At 42.9% G+C, this 18,782-nt stretch overlaps 1 protein-coding gene across 1 annotated transcript in view; it reads left to right on the top strand.

Moving 5' to 3' along the window:
- timeout (circadian regulator timeout) overlaps positions 1–7,106 on the top strand; it is a 72,258-nt gene extending 65,152 nt beyond the window's left edge. The window contains exons 12-18 of the mRNA XM_017164780.3: positions 918–1,007; positions 1,125–1,173; positions 1,911–2,052; positions 4,183–4,388; positions 4,662–4,750; positions 5,155–5,358; positions 5,606–7,106. Coding sequence (XP_017020269.1) covers positions 918–1,007; positions 1,125–1,173; positions 1,911–2,052; positions 4,183–4,388; positions 4,662–4,750; positions 5,155–5,358; positions 5,606–7,032 — 2,207 coding nt within the window. The 3' untranslated portion in view covers positions 7,033–7,106. The remainder of the gene's footprint in view (positions 1–917; positions 1,008–1,124; positions 1,174–1,910; positions 2,053–4,182; positions 4,389–4,661; positions 4,751–5,154; positions 5,359–5,605) is intronic.
- Positions 7,107–18,782: the final 11,676 nt, after the last annotated feature.

Consider the following 18,782-nt stretch of genomic DNA (forward strand, 5'->3'; position numbering starts at 1 on the left):
CTAATATCGTGCTGTCCGTGTTGCATGCAACACTACCTCCTCTGCAGCTCTCCTCCCGTAGCTCCACACTCCTGTGTGCCATGTTTTTGGGCTTACAGCTTGAACCTGACACAGAAAATTGTATTTTAATGACGGAGCATAGCGTCACTGCCAACGACAAGGACATCGCAACGCAACGCAACGCAACCGGAGGATCTCCCATTCAAGACGTTAATAAAGCGACGCACACGCAGCAAATTCCATGGTGTGGCCCACAAAGGAGGCTGTGGGGTGCGAAGGTGGTGGCACTTGCACTTCCAAAATGAAGTTGTTAGTGGCCCGAAAGTCCAGCACCGGTCGGCAGACATTTTTTGGGGCAGGTAGCCTGCAGCAGGTGCAACACACCAGCAGCCTTTTGGCCAAATCCCCGGGTCGTGTGGCACGCATACATATTCCATTCCAATTGCAGTGTTTCACAAGGGATCCTGGAAAGTGTCCACTCGACTAGCTTTGCATTTTATCAGGACTCTAGCACACAGCACTGTGTGCTGGTTGTTGTTGTTGTAACATAAGTACACTTGTTTATGCAATGCAGCAGTCATAATTATTGTTAATGGCCATTTGTGTGGTTGTGTGTCCCAGCCCGAGAGTCCTCATCTATCTCCATATATGCAACTCGTGCAGAATTGATCGAATCGTTATAGGTGATTTTTTAAATAGAGGAAGGGCTTTAAAGCCTGATTTAAATTCGAGTATTATGGGGCTTATATTTTATATTATTTTTTGCATATACATATATTGTAGAAACCAATTTATTTCAGTTTGAGTTGATTGTTTTCTCCATCGTCCGCTACAATCCTGTTTTCCAGCGAAATTCAATCAGCGTTACTGGCATTCTGATTATAAATGATATTTAATAAGTATTTTTCTGATTTCAGTCGAGCCCCAGGAGAAGGAGAACGAAACCGTAAACGAGCAGGACGAGGACGAGGACGATGACTTGGATAACGAGGAGTTTGGCGAGCAGGGTAAGCCGAGCAGAGCACTCATCGCATAAATCTGTGATAAATATGAAAATAATTTGAGGAAATTTCAACTAATAAATGGCATTTGCCTCTTTGCCTTCCCTCTCGCCCCGGACACAGATAATGGACTCACCGAGAAAACGTTCAAATTTGATGATTTCGCTCGCAGGTAAATAGGCCTAGCTAGACCAAGGACCCAGGACCCAGGACCCCACAGAGCATAAAGTTTTCGAATCAAGGCCAAACCGCTTGGACACTTTTCCATTTTGGGAAACAACAAATGGTCGAGGAGGGGTCCTGGGATGAGGGATGGAGGATGCTTAAATTTTACTGCCCTTATTTGAAAAGTTATCATGGTCGCTCGGTCGGTTGAACGGCGGTTTCGGGCTGATGGTCGTGTTGAAAATTGTAATTGTGTTTTTAATTGAAAGGCGGTCCAGAGTCAGTGCTCGTGGCTACTAATTAAGGATTAGTGTCAGAAATTACTTGTGCCAAAAGTTTTATGGCCGCGAACTCGAACTCGAAACCGGGGCGCACACAGATGCCGCGGGCAGCTTAGGACGAACAACAGCAACATCAGTCGCACAGCAGCAGCAACATCAGTCGCACAGCGGCAGCAATAGCAACATCAGCTCTCCCCGACCCGCTACAACAATTATAATAAAATGACGTCAAGTTGGTTTGCCGCTTGTATTTTAATTGCGCTGCCGTCGCCATTGTTGCTGCTGTTGTTTCGAATGTTTCTAAAACTTTAGCGCCGAGTGTAGAACATTTGCGGTTGCGGTGCCTCGCCTCTGCTCTCGATGCTGTCGGGGGTGGCTGCCTGGATAAACTCTTAAATCATAATTAGTTAAATTTAGCATAATTTAATTGGAGTTCTGCTTTATAATACCCCCGTTTCCGCAGGTTGCTGAATCCGAAAATCGTTCGCGCCTGTACATTAGTGCTAACGGACTGGGCAGATATACCCACGCGATCCTTGAAGGCGGCAGTAACTATTCTACATCGCATCGCCTACGGCTGTAAATGTCCGGGAATGCTCTACCAGGTGAGTGATTCGAAAAGATACTATAGAAATTCTCGAAGGAAGTAGCTTAAGGAGGAATAAAGGGCGTTAAACAGTCCTAAGGGTATTAGTGACAGTAAAGAACACTTAATTTCATTTATTAAAAATAAGTTAAAGCTCAAGTTTAAACAAAAAATAAATATCTTTACATTAAAATTCCCCCTTACCTGTGAAATGCATTTGTGGAACCCGCAATGGGGGGCTTTTAAAATATATTTTTTTAAAAGGACCTGCACATAAATCAAAGTCAAATGCAAAAACAAATGCCACAGCTTAGCTGGCGTTCCTTTTCTGTTTTTTTTTTTTTTTTTTTTTTGTGCCTTGCTCTTTCTTCTACTGTCGCTGCTTTCATTTCATTTTTATGGTAATTTGTACAAATTAAGCGGACCTTTTTTCTATTTGTCCAAAGCCACAAACGATATTTACTGCGGCGCGCCCGCTTACGTATATATTTTTTTAAGCGGGTTCGTTGGGTTTTCGGAGGACTCCCTTCAGGTCCCTGGGTCCTGTCAGCTGGAATTTGAACTTTTTAAGCCTTTCACGCGCTGCCTTGAGCCGCAGCATCGGTTGGGCTGCGACTCAAATATTCAAATGTCTGTGTTTGAGTTTGTTCAGTTCCCTTGGGGAAGAGTCTAACGCGATTGTCTTGGAGTTGACCCTCAAAGGTATTTCCCAGATTTAAATTGAGGCTTTTACTTTAAATTTAATGTGACATTTTGTTAAGATGTTTAAGCTTTGATGTTGATATTTCCAAAAATAAGTGATTCACAAAAAAGTCAACTATAAAAATCAATCAATTTTTGTTTATGTTATTTTGTAATGATTTATATTTATCTAAATTTATGTTTTTTATCTAATAAATTCCTTCCTGTAGAGCATTAAATATTGTACCTTTCTGGGTAATGTTCCACTGCCTTCCGGATTTCTTTTCAACTGCTTATGCTGCTTTTCACGGCTGGCAATTAAACTTTTCTTTTCGGGCAGAGTTCATAAATCACATTCAGCAGCAGGCTGCTGTGCGGCCTTCGCGTTTTCCGCTCCAACCCTTCTACCCAAAGGGCTTCTCCATTTTCATCGGCTTTAAGCGATGCTTAAAGCTCTTTTGGTTTTTGGCCAGCCGGGTCGCAATCGCATGCAGAAAGCACTGCAGAATCTCTGGCGAATGGCTAATCACTGGAGCAACCAAAAACGGCATCGCATTTTGTGGGGGAACAAAGCCGATGTCTAGCGTCTCCTGTTACCCCGTTTCTGGCCAGGCTTTGGCGCGGCAGGCACAGCTCCCTATCAGCGTCATCTAAGCCGGCTCAGTGTCTGCTGTGCACAAGCGACGATTAAAAGGACGACAATGACGATGACGAGAATGAGAAACAGGACACTGATAGAAAATAATATTTGAACAAGTAGGAAAAACATTTAGCAAATTATGAGTAAATGCTTAAAAGTACAAAAAATTATAAAACTTTTTACTTTATTCGCAGAGTTACCGCTTAGTTCTTTTATAATTTTAATATTCTTTCCATAAAATGTACCTTTACAAATTTCGTCTATTTTTTTGTACATTTCTTATAAATTTTTCTTAATGTACTTGGAGAAAATTAATTAATCTCGTTTGAAGTCCGTTTCTCGTCAATATTAGATAGCAGTTTTTTTCCACAGTGAACGACTGCAGCTATCCATGTCCATGTGGCCATCAAAAGGAGCAGACTGCTGCTTGCCAGCCTGGCCACAAGCAAAACAAAAGTAGCATCATATGCAAAGTCAAAACCACTAATGGGTCTGCGCAATCATAGGATAAATTAAATTCCAAATACGGACGACGACAGTCGACAACGATACAGCACGGGACGGGTCGCTCTTACCGCTGGCGAGGGGATTTTTAGGGTTAGACGTGGGCCTGGGTGGCGTTTATAAAGTTTTTGCCAACTGCAAATGATATCTTGCTCGGCAGAGCGACAACCGCAGGCGGCAACCGCAGAGAGGGGGTTGAATGATAGAGGAGGAGAGTAGACTGCTGTTGTGGCTGTCTTTCCAGAAACTTTTCATTTGAATTTCAAGCACAACCTCACCAACATTTTCCCCCGTTACTCCCTGTTCTTGCTCCCTTTCCACCAGGCCAAGCTGTTCCGCATCTTTCAACAAGTCTTCAGCGTGGAACGTGACGCCCATCAGGAGGAGCTGCGTCGCCTGGCCATCTTTGTAGTGCGCAAATTTGTCGAGGTGGCCCCTGCTAATCCCAAAATCTATGCAGAGTTATTATTTTACAAAGGCATCAGGGAGGCAAATGAGCTGGAGTCGGGCTATTGTGATGCCTATGAAGCGTGAGTATGGGTGTATCTCGGCATTGTCCTTCTCCGTCTGGGGTTAAGAGGGGCCCATCATCACAATGGGCGCATGATTGACTGAGCCGGGGCTTCATCGTCTGTCGTTTAGTTGGCACATGATAAATGATAGCCAGCGGCCGCCGGAGCAGGGTCTCCAGCCAAGTCATTGTATCTGCACCCCCGGGCGAGTAGTCAAAGGGTCAGATACTCTGCATGAAGAGAGTCGAAATCGTCAGGAATATATCTACATTCGGTTAACTTTACTTGCAGCGGCACCAAAGGAGCCTGGAGCGAGGAGCAGGAGTCGGAGCTGCGTTTCCTCTTTGAAGAGAACCAGCGCAATCCCGAAACGGAAAAGGGTATGTATTGGAGATCCAGGGATGCAAAATGACAACTGAGCCTGTTAACTTATTCTCTTTAAAATTGGTACTAATATTAACTTCATTAAAATAAATATAAAAAAGCTAAAAACTGTTTCTTAACATTATTGGTAAAGTAAATATTATTCATTCGTTGATTTAAATACATTAAAAAGGTCTTTAAATCATCCTTAGTCTCGTTTTACATCCCTTTTGAGTAGGCAAGCTCCAGCTGCTGTTGGGGCAACTCCTCCCGAGTGTGAATTAAAACAGGATTCGCAGTAAATGAATAGAAGCAATCAGAGCTCCGGCACTCGAGTTGCTCCAGCGGCAGCAGCCACAAAATGCCTAGCCCAGTATGGGACAGACGGAAAACAACAACCCAATTGTGTCTGCTCTTTCAGATGTGATTGATTGGATTCTGGACAATTTGGCCGACAAGACGCGCAATCGCCGGACAGTCCTGAAGAAGCTGAAGGAACTGGGCCTGCTTTTCAAGGCGCCCACCAAACGCTCGACCAAGGCGGCCCAGGGTGGCAAAAACCTCTGGCAGCCGGAAGAGGATGAGGAGCTAAGGAGCTTATACGATCAGCATCGCACCGAGCCGGGTAAGTGGACAACCAGTTTGAGTACCCAGGACGCAGAAAAGGACCAAATTGGTTCGTTTCAACGTTGGGGCAATCATTTTCCTTTTTTTCTTTTCGCAGTTCTTTAAATGAAGTTGAAAAGCGAATAAGAATATACTTAAAGTAGGCAAAGGTTTTGTGCAAAGCAGTGAATAATTTGAAAAAATATAAATAACTTATTTTCAAATATATGAACAACTTAATTACAAATAAAATATCTATTTTCCAGATTGCTTGGACCGCATCGTCAAGGAATTCGAGGAGCGTCGCTCCAAGCAAAAGATCATCAAGCGGATGTTGCAGATTCACCTGATAGCCGACAAGTCTGAGATAATGCCTCCCAAAACCGCCAAGGGACGCGGCAAGGCCAAGGCCAAGGTTTACGATCTGGAAAAGAGCAACGATGGCTACGACTTCATGGAGGAGCCCATGCCCGAGGAGGATGGTTATCGAAAGCCCGCAAAGAAACCCAAGGCCAAAAAACGCCAAGTGGTGCGTACACCCTTGGATGTGGGCACGGTGAGAGCACTAGTTGCTCAGGTGGATGCGGAGAAGTACCAATCTGCCGTCGAGTGGCTGCAGGAGTCTCTGCAGGATGCCAGCGAGGATACCGATGAGCCAGCCGAGGAAGAGGATGGTATTCCACTCCTACCATTAATGCAGGACCAGAGGGAAGCAATGGAGGATGGAGACTTCCAGAAGGTTCTCGTTGCCCTTGGAATGCAGCCACCAATTGCGGGCATGGAGACCTACTGGCGTATTCCCACCTACTTAAATCCCGCCGATTTGCAACTGCGCTCCAAAATTCTGGCCGGCGAAGAAGTTGAGATTGAGGCCGAAGAGGAGGATCAAGAGAACAGTACAGATGAAGAACAGGAAGATGGCGAGGAGGAAGAGGATGAGGAAGAGGAAGAGGACTTTCTGGACAAGCACAGCAGACAGCGGCAGGAGAACATTGCCGCCGAGCAGCAGCGAAAGCTGGATAGCCTAATGTTCAACCAAAGCGATGACGAGGCCGAGCAGCGAGCCCCTCCTAAAGGCAAGGCCAAGTCCAAGGGAAAAGCCAGCGAGAAGAAGGCCAAGCAAAAGGACAAAGGCAAGGCCAAGGAGTCGAAGGAAGAGGTACCAGCGGCGCTGGAGAAACCCAACACGGATGATTTATTTGAGCAATTGAGAACCAAGCGAGCCACTAAAATCAAGCTCGGCGATATGGTTCTAAATGAGTCAACAAAGGCCGCTCAAGAGGCGAACGACGATGATGCATTCGACTTCAATTCAGAGGACTATCGTGCTCGGCTGCTCGAATTGGAGGATGAGGACGAGGTTGAGAAGCAAAGAGATGATGCCGAGGAGGAGAAGGAGAACAATACCAACAAGTCCTTGCAGCGTGCACGTCGCGCTAATGTAATTGACTCGGATAGCGACAATGATGATGATGGCGCCTCGCCCGCTGACAAGACAAACAAACGCCCACGCAGCGACGACGACGATCAAGGGGATGGGGCTGCCGGTGACGGTCACATCGATGCCGAGGAGGATAGCGACGATGAGGGCAACTTTCTGGCTCGCAAAAAGCCAGCAAAAGTCAATGGAGAGCCGTCCAAGCGGCGTCGCCTGGCCATCATCGATGACGATGATGATGAGGATGATTTTTAATGCAGTCCGGTTCTGCTTTTGATTTTATGGCTCACCGGAATGGGAGCTCGAATAAATGTAACTTTTAATTTGCATATCGGCTTTTGTTTGTCCTTTTGTCATGTATAACAGGGAGGATGCCGACATTTTGTCACAAAAAGGGTATCAAGAATTATATTATAAAGAGAAATCCCAGTTCCTAGCTTGATGAATTGAAGAATCTGAGGAATATGAATTCGTTTCAATGTTCAACCTTGACTTAATAGGTCAAGGATCATAAATAATATAGACAACCATTTATATTTCCCATTTTTAGGATATAGGAATCCCCAAAATTCATGTGCCACCTATGTGCATTCTTTACTTTGCCTACTGTGGTGCCCCATGGGTAGCAAAAGTCAACCAACTCCATTGTCTGGCAGCAAACACGGCCTAGACGTTCCATTACCTCTACACCATTCCCACAGTTGTCCTGATGGCATTTCGTGCTGGTCCATTGTGAACAACGCACACGGCTCCCATTCGAGAGTCTTTTGTGTGCGTCTGCTAATTTGGTGGCTTTTGTTGGCCCGATGCCCCGGCTGGGGTGAGGATTGGCTTCGCATCCTGCAATGCATTTTGTTAATTTCTGGCCAGGGCGAAAGGGTTCAAGTCACAGGGTCAGTTTGAGTTCGAGTTTGGAGAGCCGATGGAAGTACACTCCGGAAAAGCATACAAACTGTGGATAAATATAGAAATTTATGGATTTATGTATTTTGACTTATAATTTATGATTTTTTGCATATATTAAAGTTTTTATAATCTTGTAGAAGTTATTCTTGATTAGCATCAACAGGAAAATTAAAAAGGTTTATTTGATGCCTTAAGTTCGATAATTTGTCAAGTGTAGAAAGGCTGCACAGGATACCATATGCAAATGCTCGGCGTGGGCATTGTGCAATGCCAGTTGCAGTTCCCACACAATCTGCATTGTCGGAAGGAGTAATCGCACTTAAATGCATCGCATTGTAGCAGCTTCTGGTCGATGGTCTCATTGTGTTTTTATTGGATTTTTCGGGCTGCTCCTCTAACGAATTTGTGGTTCGTCGTCTCTGGCCAAAAAGTTTCTCAGACCGAAGGAGACTTTTATTCTGTATCAATTTTATTGGAAATTACTCGGCCGCAGATGAGAATGCGGTTTGATTGGGGGAAACCACTTTAAAAGCAAATTCAATTCAATAATCAGAGTCAACTGTCTGTGCAGCTTCCGCAATCGCTTGCAACACGGGGCGTATGCGCGATGTCGCAGCGATCGCATTAATGAAATTAAGTGCATAAATTTATGAGCGGGCTTGCGAAAAAATCCAAGTCTGTGCATAAATCAGATTCCCGCCCGGCAGACGACTAACGTCTACACGGGCTTAGGCACTTCATTTATTTTGCAGCAGAATTAAAAGGACCCCGACACACGTGTGTGGCACCTGCCAAAGCAGACGACTCCTTACTCCCCCTCGTCCTCCTGTGACATGTCACATTATTAATTTCAAGATGGCGCGCACTCAATTTAAAAGGCAGCAGCGAACGAGCCGGTGATGAGCAGCTCATAATTTATTTCATTAATTTAATCAACCTCCTTGGCACATGTCAACTGCATGAGCCCTCAAAAGAATGCCACACCTTTTTCCGGGCCTGCTGTAGGGGTGTCACACCCTGCAGGGTAGTGGCTTTGCACAGCCAAAGTCACGAAAATAGTGGTGAATTTACAAAGAGAATTTTTAATACAAATATTAATTAAAAGAGGTTACAATTGCACAATAAATGGTACAACTTATCTTGACTTGTTAAGCTTTTTACAGGAATATAACTTATATATGTGGAGTTTTTTAAAGATACAAAAAGGTACAACTTTCTAGGAAATTTGAGATAAATATGTTGCCCAACATGACTAAATAATAATTTATTTTCACTATTTATTTATCACAAATTGTATGTGTGTGTAAGTATGTCAAAGAGGTCGCAAAAGACGGCTGTAATAGCAATAACAACAGCAAGCATAATGTTTAAAATCACTTAATACATCGTAAATTATGATAAAGCGAGTCCTGGGACTTGAATTTCCTTTTTTTTCGCTGCGGAAGAGCCGGCAGGAGCGGTTCATTAAGCCCCCGCGTTCGCCGAGGAATGTGTGTGCGTGAGCACAATAAACTGTAACGCCTTTCATTAGGGAAAACAGAAAACAGAAAGAGTTATTGCCCGGGCTTTTCACACGCTCATTTCCATCATTAGAACAAAGGCCGTGCAGATAGCGATGCCAACAGCCAACAGCCAGCGGATTAACCTAATCTCGGGACTATAAAGGCGACTTTATTGTGACACAGACGCGCGCTCTGAAAAACTTGCGACTTTTCATCATAACGGGAATGAGTATGTCGCTGACAAGGACGTGGCATATGCAGATGATGGCGTTGTTTGATGAGTTTGCCTTTGCCTTTATCCAGCTTTTTCCCGCTTTTCTTTCATTATACATACTTTTGCGAGGGTATTGTTAGTTGCGGAAAATGAATGTAACTCAAGGCTAAAGATTGCTGTAGAGATGAAAGTTTTATACAGAAAAATATAATTTCATGTCTATTTGTACATCTTATTTTTAAAGTGTATACAAGTTCTTTTGTGAAATTAACTCTTCTATATATTTTAATTGACCACAAAATGCATAAGAGTATTCCCAGATTCGTTCTGAAACCTATCAAGTCCTTTTGTGTTTCTCGTTTTTGTGAGGGCGTTATCCTCGGCGAGCGTGTGCCTGCGCTTCTGGCACATGTTTTTCTAACAATCACACAATGTTTATACAACACAAACTTTTTATACGCCGCTCATCTCGGCTCGAATTGAAGCAGATTTGGGCAAAGACAAAAAGCGCCTTTGACGTGTGATAAACACACTGCCAGATACGCAGGACGTCGGGCGAAGAAAGCACTTTGGCAAAAACTTCACCGACTGCCTGTGGAGTGGATTCCCCGGTCTTCGGTGCCAGCCCGATGACAAACACAGTTCACTGTCCCGCCTTGGCTTTTTCGAAATCATAACAAAAGGCGTGGCAGGCAAGGGAGGCGGTGAAAGTTTGCTTTCAAAACGCTGAAGCCAAAATACACTTGCCGAAGCACTTGGTTGAGTGTTTACTCTGCGGATGAAGTGCTTTGATTAGCGGCTCTCAGCAGAAGAGTTTTCTGGAGAACAGAGATTCTCAGCTTGGGAAATTAAGCAGCTCGGACAACTTAAGATTGGGTAACAATTGTTTTCTTTTTTAACAAGTAATGGAAATGCAGTCTAGTTATACTTAGTTTCACAAGGATATAATATATTTGGATCATTAAGGAAAGTAAATATTATTCTTCCAATTCAGTTTTCAGTGAGATAATGAAATAGTGTAAATACAAAAATTTTTTGTTTCATTGAAATAATTTAATTTTACAATTGTTACAACTTTATTTCGCCGAGTCCCAATCTCACAACTTCTTCACGAGGCAATGCTTTGTTTTGTGGAACCAAAAAGCTGGCCTAAATCTCACATGCAGTGACTTTTTGTGTTCCTTCAGCAGGACACCTAAGGGCGTGACTCGGAAGTGTCAGTAAATAATTGTAAAAAGCGTATGTCATGCACTCTTTAGCCCGGCCAACTTCTGGCCCAATGACAGCCCAGAGTGTCCTTTGTTAACCCCAATGGATCGAAGCCACCGACCCCAAACTCGCCACCCTGCTTGCAGCGGCTTACGCACAAACTTTGTGGACACTTTTCTTTTACGTCTGATAAGGGTTCGGGGTTTGGGGTCCCGGGTCCGGAGCTCGGACTCCGTAAGCCGACTAATTGTTATTGTAGTTTATGTTGGGCCCAGTACAAGGGGCTTTTAGTGGGCCTCGTGATCCCGTATTCGGGTCTTATCGTTTCAAATGCTCGCATGGGGCTTAGGCTTGTGTTGGGCTAGTGGAAAGCTTATAATTAGCCTAATGGCTGCCAACTTGGCAGCCGTTTTTTGCCCCGCTTTTGCGGGAGTCACTAGGCCTCCCCCCTCCATATCCCCCATAAACAGACATATGATTTAGATCCGAGTGTGAGTTGAAGCTGGAACTGAAGCGGGTTCCTCGGCGCCCTTTGATTTTCCGCCAAATATTTTACACTTAACGAGTCATAAATAAATGCGTCTCTTCGATGTCTGCGCCTCTTGCCTCGGCTTTTGCCAATTAAAACATGAATTATAAGCCCGAACAAATCGCTAAGAAGTCGGCCGGGAGTCCGGGCATAAATTCTCGCTTGCCAAAAAGTTGGCTTTGTCTGGATTTATTGTAGGCGAAATGCGGTTGGACGGCGAGAGTGCCAATTCCTTTGTGGGGAGTGTGGTGGGTCTGCCCCGCTGGGGTAACTTTGGTTCTTGTGCGGATTTCGAGGGTCGGGATATTGGGGAAATGGAGGAGAAAGTTAGCATCTTCAAATGAATTCAATTCTGGTGGCTAAAAAATTTATATTTCCCGAGTTTTCCTCAATTTAGCCTTTATATACATAAAATTATGAGCAAAGTCTGTGATTATGAACATATGGTATATATAAAGGGATGAGAGAAAACTCTGATCTTGTCTTTTCTTTGTTCAGTTTCTTGTCTAGTGTCTTGATCACTTCATTTTCCCGTTCTTCACGATTTAAAGGTCTAGAAGTTTGGCTTTCATAAGCACACATTGGCCACTTTATAAATCCCTAGCTTTCCATTAAAATTGGCTACTCGGTGGCTGGACACCTGAAATTCGAGGCTGGTCGCGAGGTGGGTAAATTACCGGCGCATTGTGGAATGCATTTCATGTGCAATAAATACATACAAGCTGAAAATTGCCACACCATGATGCATGATGCGGGCCAACAGTATGGGGATGTGTGGGAGAGGCCGTTGACACGCCCCTTCTCCAACGCCCAGATTTACCCCATACACACCTTTGGCGATATGTGGACAGGCAATTTTCCCAACCATTTTCTTTTTTCCTCTTTGTAATGCCGCGTGCAACCAAAACAAGAAAAAAGGAAATTATGCAAAATTCAAGCCTCAGTGATTTTTATTTATGAGCGCCATTGGACAGAGGCTGGAAATGGGAAAATGCAGAAAAGGGGGAACGGAGTGCGGACAGTGGGGGAAAAATCGCCGACTGAGAGTCATCGCATTAACAGATTCCCGGCAATAAACCAAAATTATGGCGGCGGCGGCGGTGGCACTCGCTTTTTATTTGCTTTGGCGTCGCAACCTTGTTGATTAAATTGATGGCAATTGCAATCCCAGATCGGTATGGTATTATTCCCAGGGTGTTCTTGGAAACTGCGGGTTGAGCTTAGTTTTTTTTTGTATTAAATATAATTTATAATATATTTTAGTTTAATAAAAACAATTAATTAATTAATGAAAGGACTTAAGGCAACTTAATTGAATCAGGTTTTCGCTTTAGTAATTTTATGAAGACAGTCTGCCGCTTTGTATTATTTTTTGTATGCATTTTAAAATTAAATATTTACCTGATCGTAATCTCAGACAGTTTTTGGGAACATTATGCCTTTTTTTCGGCCTTCCTTCCGTATTTGCCCAGACAAGATGGCGTCGCAGGTGTCGGCTCGCCGATTGTCAGTTGGCATTTAAATGTCGAAAACAATTTTGGCCAGGCAGTTTTCAGCCAAGGGCCCTATGTAGTATATAAATCAGATTCTCGGCGGGCACGGGCACTCGCAGTCACAGTCGCTGATAAATTATGTAGCACCTGCTTGTCATGCAAATCGGCGGTGGCTAAACATTAAGCACTAAACAAATGTGGAATTCAGCAGCGCCGCTTTGCCTTTATTCACCTTTGCGGCGGCGACGCGTCGCGGAGAAATATGTTTGCCATTTTGTTTGCCATTTTTAATGTGTTGTTTGCTCGGGTTTTTTATGTTTTTCTGTGTTTCTCAGTTTTTGTGCTTTTCCTTTTCGTATTCTCTGTAGCCAGAGAGCCAGGGGTAGTACGTGGCAGTTCCCACCGCTGCTGCGGGCGAGTGCGTGAGTTTACGGTTTATAGGAGCCGGAATACGTGGCCCGTACCTGGGATTACCTTTATAATCTGCCGCAACTTCGGTGGCGCCCGCTGCGCTGTGGTAAATTTGCAAAGTGCGTGAGCAGACTAACTGGATGCGATCTGCGATAGGCCGTTGCAATCTCCCATTGCTCCGGTTTCGACATTTAATGTTTGGCAATAAATTCCGGTGACTGGCATTAAACACAATTGCAGATGGTTTAATGAAGCTCCGGTGAGAAATCGATGACTTCAGTCCACAATTCACTCTTTTTATGGGAATTTCAGAGCTGACTATCAACAAGTTAATGAAACCACACATAATAAACCATAAATAAATAAATAAATTGACTCCGAAATCCATTTAACTAAAACTCTCCATTAATTTGATTCAAATGCCTTATGTCTCGACTATTTGCTACCAAATTTTGGTGTCAGTTTAATATAATTTCATCGAAATGTTCAATTGCCCTATAATCATTTAATTAGTGCTTTCATTGAAAATTCCATAATCAACAAATCACTCAGTTCAAGTTCCAAGCCCGCGTGAAAATTCCACCCAATCAATAACCAAATTAAATGTTTATTTCCTCAAAAGACAAAGCCGGATTCCAGCATTGCTCTCCCCAGGAGCCAACGGAGTGTGTGGAATTATTAATATGTGAATAACAATCGCCTGCCACAGGGCATTGCATAGCAGCAGAAAGGTTAAGCTAATCAACTGCTCAACGTTTAACGAGGGTTGCTGCACAGAAAATCCTCTCGAGCTTAGGTTGCGGGAAGGGCAGACTGAACGGCTGCCTGATAACAAGATTAAAAACCTTTCAGCGTCGGAAATTGAATTCAAATTCGACACACAAAAGTATGCACAGAATTGAGGGCTTTTTCAATACTTTTTTTTTCGTTCTGATGCCTGCCGCCCAGCTCTGCCCAGCCCAGCCCAGCCTCTGTCTCGTCTTGGCAGCAAAATGACAAATCGAGGCTGGCAGGCAGGCTGGCAGACTGCAGCGGCGGCAGGGAAGCATGTGAAGAAAAGAATGAGTAAATGCCACTTGGAAGTCAAGCAGCGAGCACTAACAGTCAGCCGGAGATAGGGACGTGCCCACTAGCCCGACAGTCCTCCTCCAAGCTCCAGAATTGCTAGGACTACCAGACGAAGTAGGGCCGGGCACACAGGGCGGACAGAGCTCAGTGAAAGGCTTACAGCAACTACGCTTATAACTCATACGCCTAGTGAGCCGGGAGCCTTTTCTGGGTTGTCCAGTGATGCCAATGGTCTCGAAGGTTATAGGAAAAAAAATAAATGGTATAATAAATAGTATTATTATTAAAAGAAGTTGGGAAGAAGACGTTTCCGATCCTATAAATCATATATTGATCAGCATTAATCTTTGTAGCCCTGAAAGATAAAAGAAATGTATTCTTTTGCCATTTTTTTTTAATTTGATAAAGGGTTACATCGCTACAATTCTAAAAAATTTACCATAATTTTATTTATTTATTTATTTAAATTCAGTATGCTGATTTTTTAAACTATTAGCTATTAATTAGCTTAGAAAAGCTTTCCGAATTGAGTTTGATGCATTTTTTTTAGGAAATTTAAGAGATAACGATGATTAAAATGCTTAAAGGCGCCTAAGCCGAGCAGGATAATATTAATAAGCATTTGTAAATTTTAACCTTTATTTTTTATTTTGTTAATAATTTTTAAACTGTGTTCTAATCTTTTTAAACTAATATTTTCAATAAAAATCGAACTATAAGTTACACCTAAGAATTTGCCTTCCAAAAACCATCCAAATTGGCATTACTGGGCCTTGTAGCCGGCTCAACATAGTCGAATTTCAAGTTTTAAGTATTATTACATTCCTTTACCCTTTTCAAACGAATTTGTCTGCGTATTTTTTGTACTCCTCCGCCAGCCCTCCTCCACTCGAGTCGCTGGCTGGCAGGATTTTTTTGTACTCCGAGTCCCCCCAACTTATTATTATTGACTTTTGGCGTTGGCATCGGCATCGGCATCGACGTTGGCGTCGGCGTCGGCGTCAATGTTGGGTTTGACTTTGGCGTTTTCAAGTGCACGTGTCTGGCGGTCTGTGGCGGGGTCTCCTCAAACAGGCCGAGGGCAAAGTTCCAATACAAACGGGATGTGTGATGGAGCTATTGAACCAACATCTTTCACTGCATTGCGCTTTATGAAAGAAATCCCTGAACCTCTCCCTTTCAGACTTTCTGCCACTTTATTTAGATTTTTAGTGGCAAGTAGCATGTTGTTCACGCCGCCCTCCCCGCACATTTACCATTCATATTTCCACATTAGATTATTGCATGCCTAAGCACATCCTATGAGATAGAATCAGGACGAGGACGAGGAAGGAGAATAGGAGGCTAGTGAAGATTCCAGCTAAGGTTTGTGTGCACTTTGGCTTAAGTTTGCTACTCGAAACTTGCACAAATGTTTGCTATTTGTTGTTGCGCCCGATAATAACGGGAAATATCGAATAAATATTACTTCCCATCTCGGCTGCATATCCTTCAAGTCCTGCATTCCATATTTGAGTACATTCTTTGTCGGCTTAGTCCCTGGCATGCTTTTCAAGTGTTTGCTTAGCCCCTCGACTGGCCAAATATTTTTGTCATCGCCAATTGAGAGTCAAGTGTTTATCGCTACCGAAAATAAGTTTGTGTTTACATATTTCGCCCCTAATCTGTCCGCATACCCGCACCCCGAGGGTCATTATCCCCTCACGGCAGTCTGCTGCTGTTTCGTGCTGATTTTCCCATAAAGCTCAGCTGCTCGGTAAAACACATTGGGCTTATGGCGGGATTAAAGCCTTTTGTTGCATATGCTGTGCATTATAAATATTATTTTCAAAATACCAAAATTATTTGCCCGAACACACACACACACTATATTGTTTGCATGAATTCATAACATGGAGCAAGCACAAACAATGGAAGAAAGTCTGGCTTAAAAAAAGTTAAAGAATGTAATAGCTTACTCAAGTTTTAATAAAATATTTATTGATTAAGGAAGATACATTTACATTCATCTTTTTATTGACTCTTTAGTAGTCCCTAGACTAATGTACTATATGTTATTATGCTTTCCTGAAACTGAAAATATATTTAAGCAAGAAAGTTTTCCTGCCCTGGCTGATCTCATAAAATAATATAGTAATTAGAACCGAGGCTTTTCTTTGTATAAAAGAAAACTCTGCACGTAAAGCATAACGAATTTTACTACAACATTATTTTGTTATGTTTTCTTTCAAGCAAATTGCAATTTGGGAAAAGTTTGAGATAATCCTGGAGAGGAAAGATAATTTTTGCTGCAAAATTGCCGCATCAAGAATTTACAAGCCCAAGAAGTTGGAGATGAGTAGCATGCAGAAAGGGCAAATATAATAAACAAGCAACTGTTGTAAAATTTTTGTCATACGAATGCATAAATATTTCAGCCGAACAAAAGGACTCAGGAATACGTAAAGCAGGATACAATGGGCAGGGGGTGGATGGCTGGTTCGTTGCCACCTACAGGACATTCTAAAATTTCAACGGCTTTGTGCCTTAGTTTATGAAAAAACATTTTGTGGCCGCACACAGATGTAATGGCTTTGGGTGAGTGCCATATAATATTTCAAGTACCAGTGTGCGGCGGGGCTGCTGCTGCTGCTGGCTGCCTGTATTGTTGTTGATGTGATAAACGCGTCTGGAATTATAATTAAAGCAAATCTATGAATGCTCGCTGGTGTGTGTGCGTGTGTGGTCGTGTGTGTGAGCAGGACTTTTTCGCATTTTACGTGCCTTCATTAAAAATGAAAACATTCCGTCGTCGGCTCTTCAGCTTCTGCTTCTGCCTCGTCCCATTCTTTGATTCTCCTCCTCCTCCCCGGGAAATGTCGCTAAATTCTAAGTAGACTATAAATGTTTGTACATGTGTAGGTGCGTCTGCGTGTGTATGGGTCTGACTATGGGTGTGCTGGTCTGTGTGTGAGCTGACTTCCTTGTGTGCGACATGTTTCCCTTTCTTTTCTTGACAGTTTGTATGTGTGTACAGTGAGAAAAATATGATACATTTGAGTTAGGGTTAGGCATACCCTTATATACCTTATAAATTATTGCTTCCTTTTCTTTAAAAACTGACCAGCATCATTAAAATAAACAAAAGTTGTGGGAAAAATCTGATTTCAGAGACTTGTCTTCTGACAAAAACAATTTGAATTCGATTTAGGACATAGCCGAGTATCGATTAATCTCTATCAAATTAAGCTAACTACACCTCGAGTAAAATTTTTAATATATCACAATTCTTAAATGTATTTATAATTCCGAATTAATCTAAAAAATATCATCAACATTTTACAAATATGCATATGCTCTGTAATCTTTAGTAAATTTCATAATTATTTTTCTCTTAGAAGTTTACCTTTGAATTGTATTTTTTTTCGCGTGTAACTGCTCTGTGCGGGAATACAAAAAGTTGCCATTGCCATTGCCATTGCCGCTGCCGTTGTAATCTTGGTAATAACCACAAAAATTATTATTGTTGTTGTCGTCGTTGGTCTCGTTGCTGTTGTTGTTGTTGTTGCTGTTGCTGCTACTGTGGTTGCTGTTATTGTTGTTGTAAGTGCCAATATTGTCATTAGAGTGGCTTGTTACGCAAAAAGCAGCAACAACAGCCAGCCAGCAGCAACAACAGCAACGGCAACATCTTGCGGCATTTTTCGCATTTGCGTCTTTTATTTTTGTATTTCGGTGAGTATGCGACACGTTGACTTGCCCCCCTCCAGCCGCAAGTTTCATCCCCATCTTTCCCTGAACACGCCTCCTTGGGAGCATCATTATTTTCGTCTTTCCTTTGTTCATTAAACGAACATGAAACGTTAATTTAATAAAGTCAAGCCGGGAAGCCAGCTCTGCCAGAGGGTTGTGGCATTTCTAATTGAGCAACCAGCGACAGTTGTGGGTGGTGGGGAAATCAAAACAAAGGGGACATTAAATTGTAAGTTTATGTTTAGATCTTTCCAGGATAAATATAATAAAATAATAGAAAGTGAAGACCACACCCTTTAGATAGTTGCTTTTACTATTATCATTTAAAATGACCGAATTAATAACTTTCCAATAAGAGGCTTAAATTAAAAATGCTGTCCACACTCGGCAGGCATAAAAGAGAGTAAGTTACTTCTCGATAAAACGCATAAAATAATAATTCCAACATAAAAAGCAGGGCTTAAAGTTGAAACCCCCAGCACACTTCACAGGTTGCATGTTAGTTCGGCTAAGTTCGCATCATCGACCGCAGCAGTGGGACTCCCCTAGTGGTTGTTTCGCTCCCAACCGGAGTCTGAACTCTGGCGGAAACTTTTTGGCCGCAAAGAGCAGCAGCAACAGTGTTTTCAGGGGGGGCAACAACCGGTCCTCGACATCGGCATCGGCATCGGCCTCGGTTTCCCCGCTCGGCTGATGTCGCTTTTATTAGCATAAATATTTGTCAAATACAACAACAAGCTGAATGCTCGTAACATTCATGCGAAAAGTTTCAAGCGTTTTCATTGGAAATGACTTAACAAAGGCATGTCAGTGTAATACCTGGAGCTATAATTGAGCATGTATATTCATCATGAGCGCGGCATTCATCCCCTATTTTGTTTCATTAAAGCTACCTGTTCCCGGCTTTCCTCGAAACTTGTTCGTGCGTTCCCTGACTTTTG

The sequence above is a fragment of the Drosophila kikkawai genome, chromosome 3R (genome assembly GCF_030179895.1).
Source record: "Drosophila kikkawai strain 14028-0561.14 chromosome 3R, DkikHiC1v2, whole genome shotgun sequence".
Lineage (NCBI taxonomy): Eukaryota > Metazoa > Arthropoda > Insecta > Diptera > Drosophilidae > Drosophila > Drosophila kikkawai.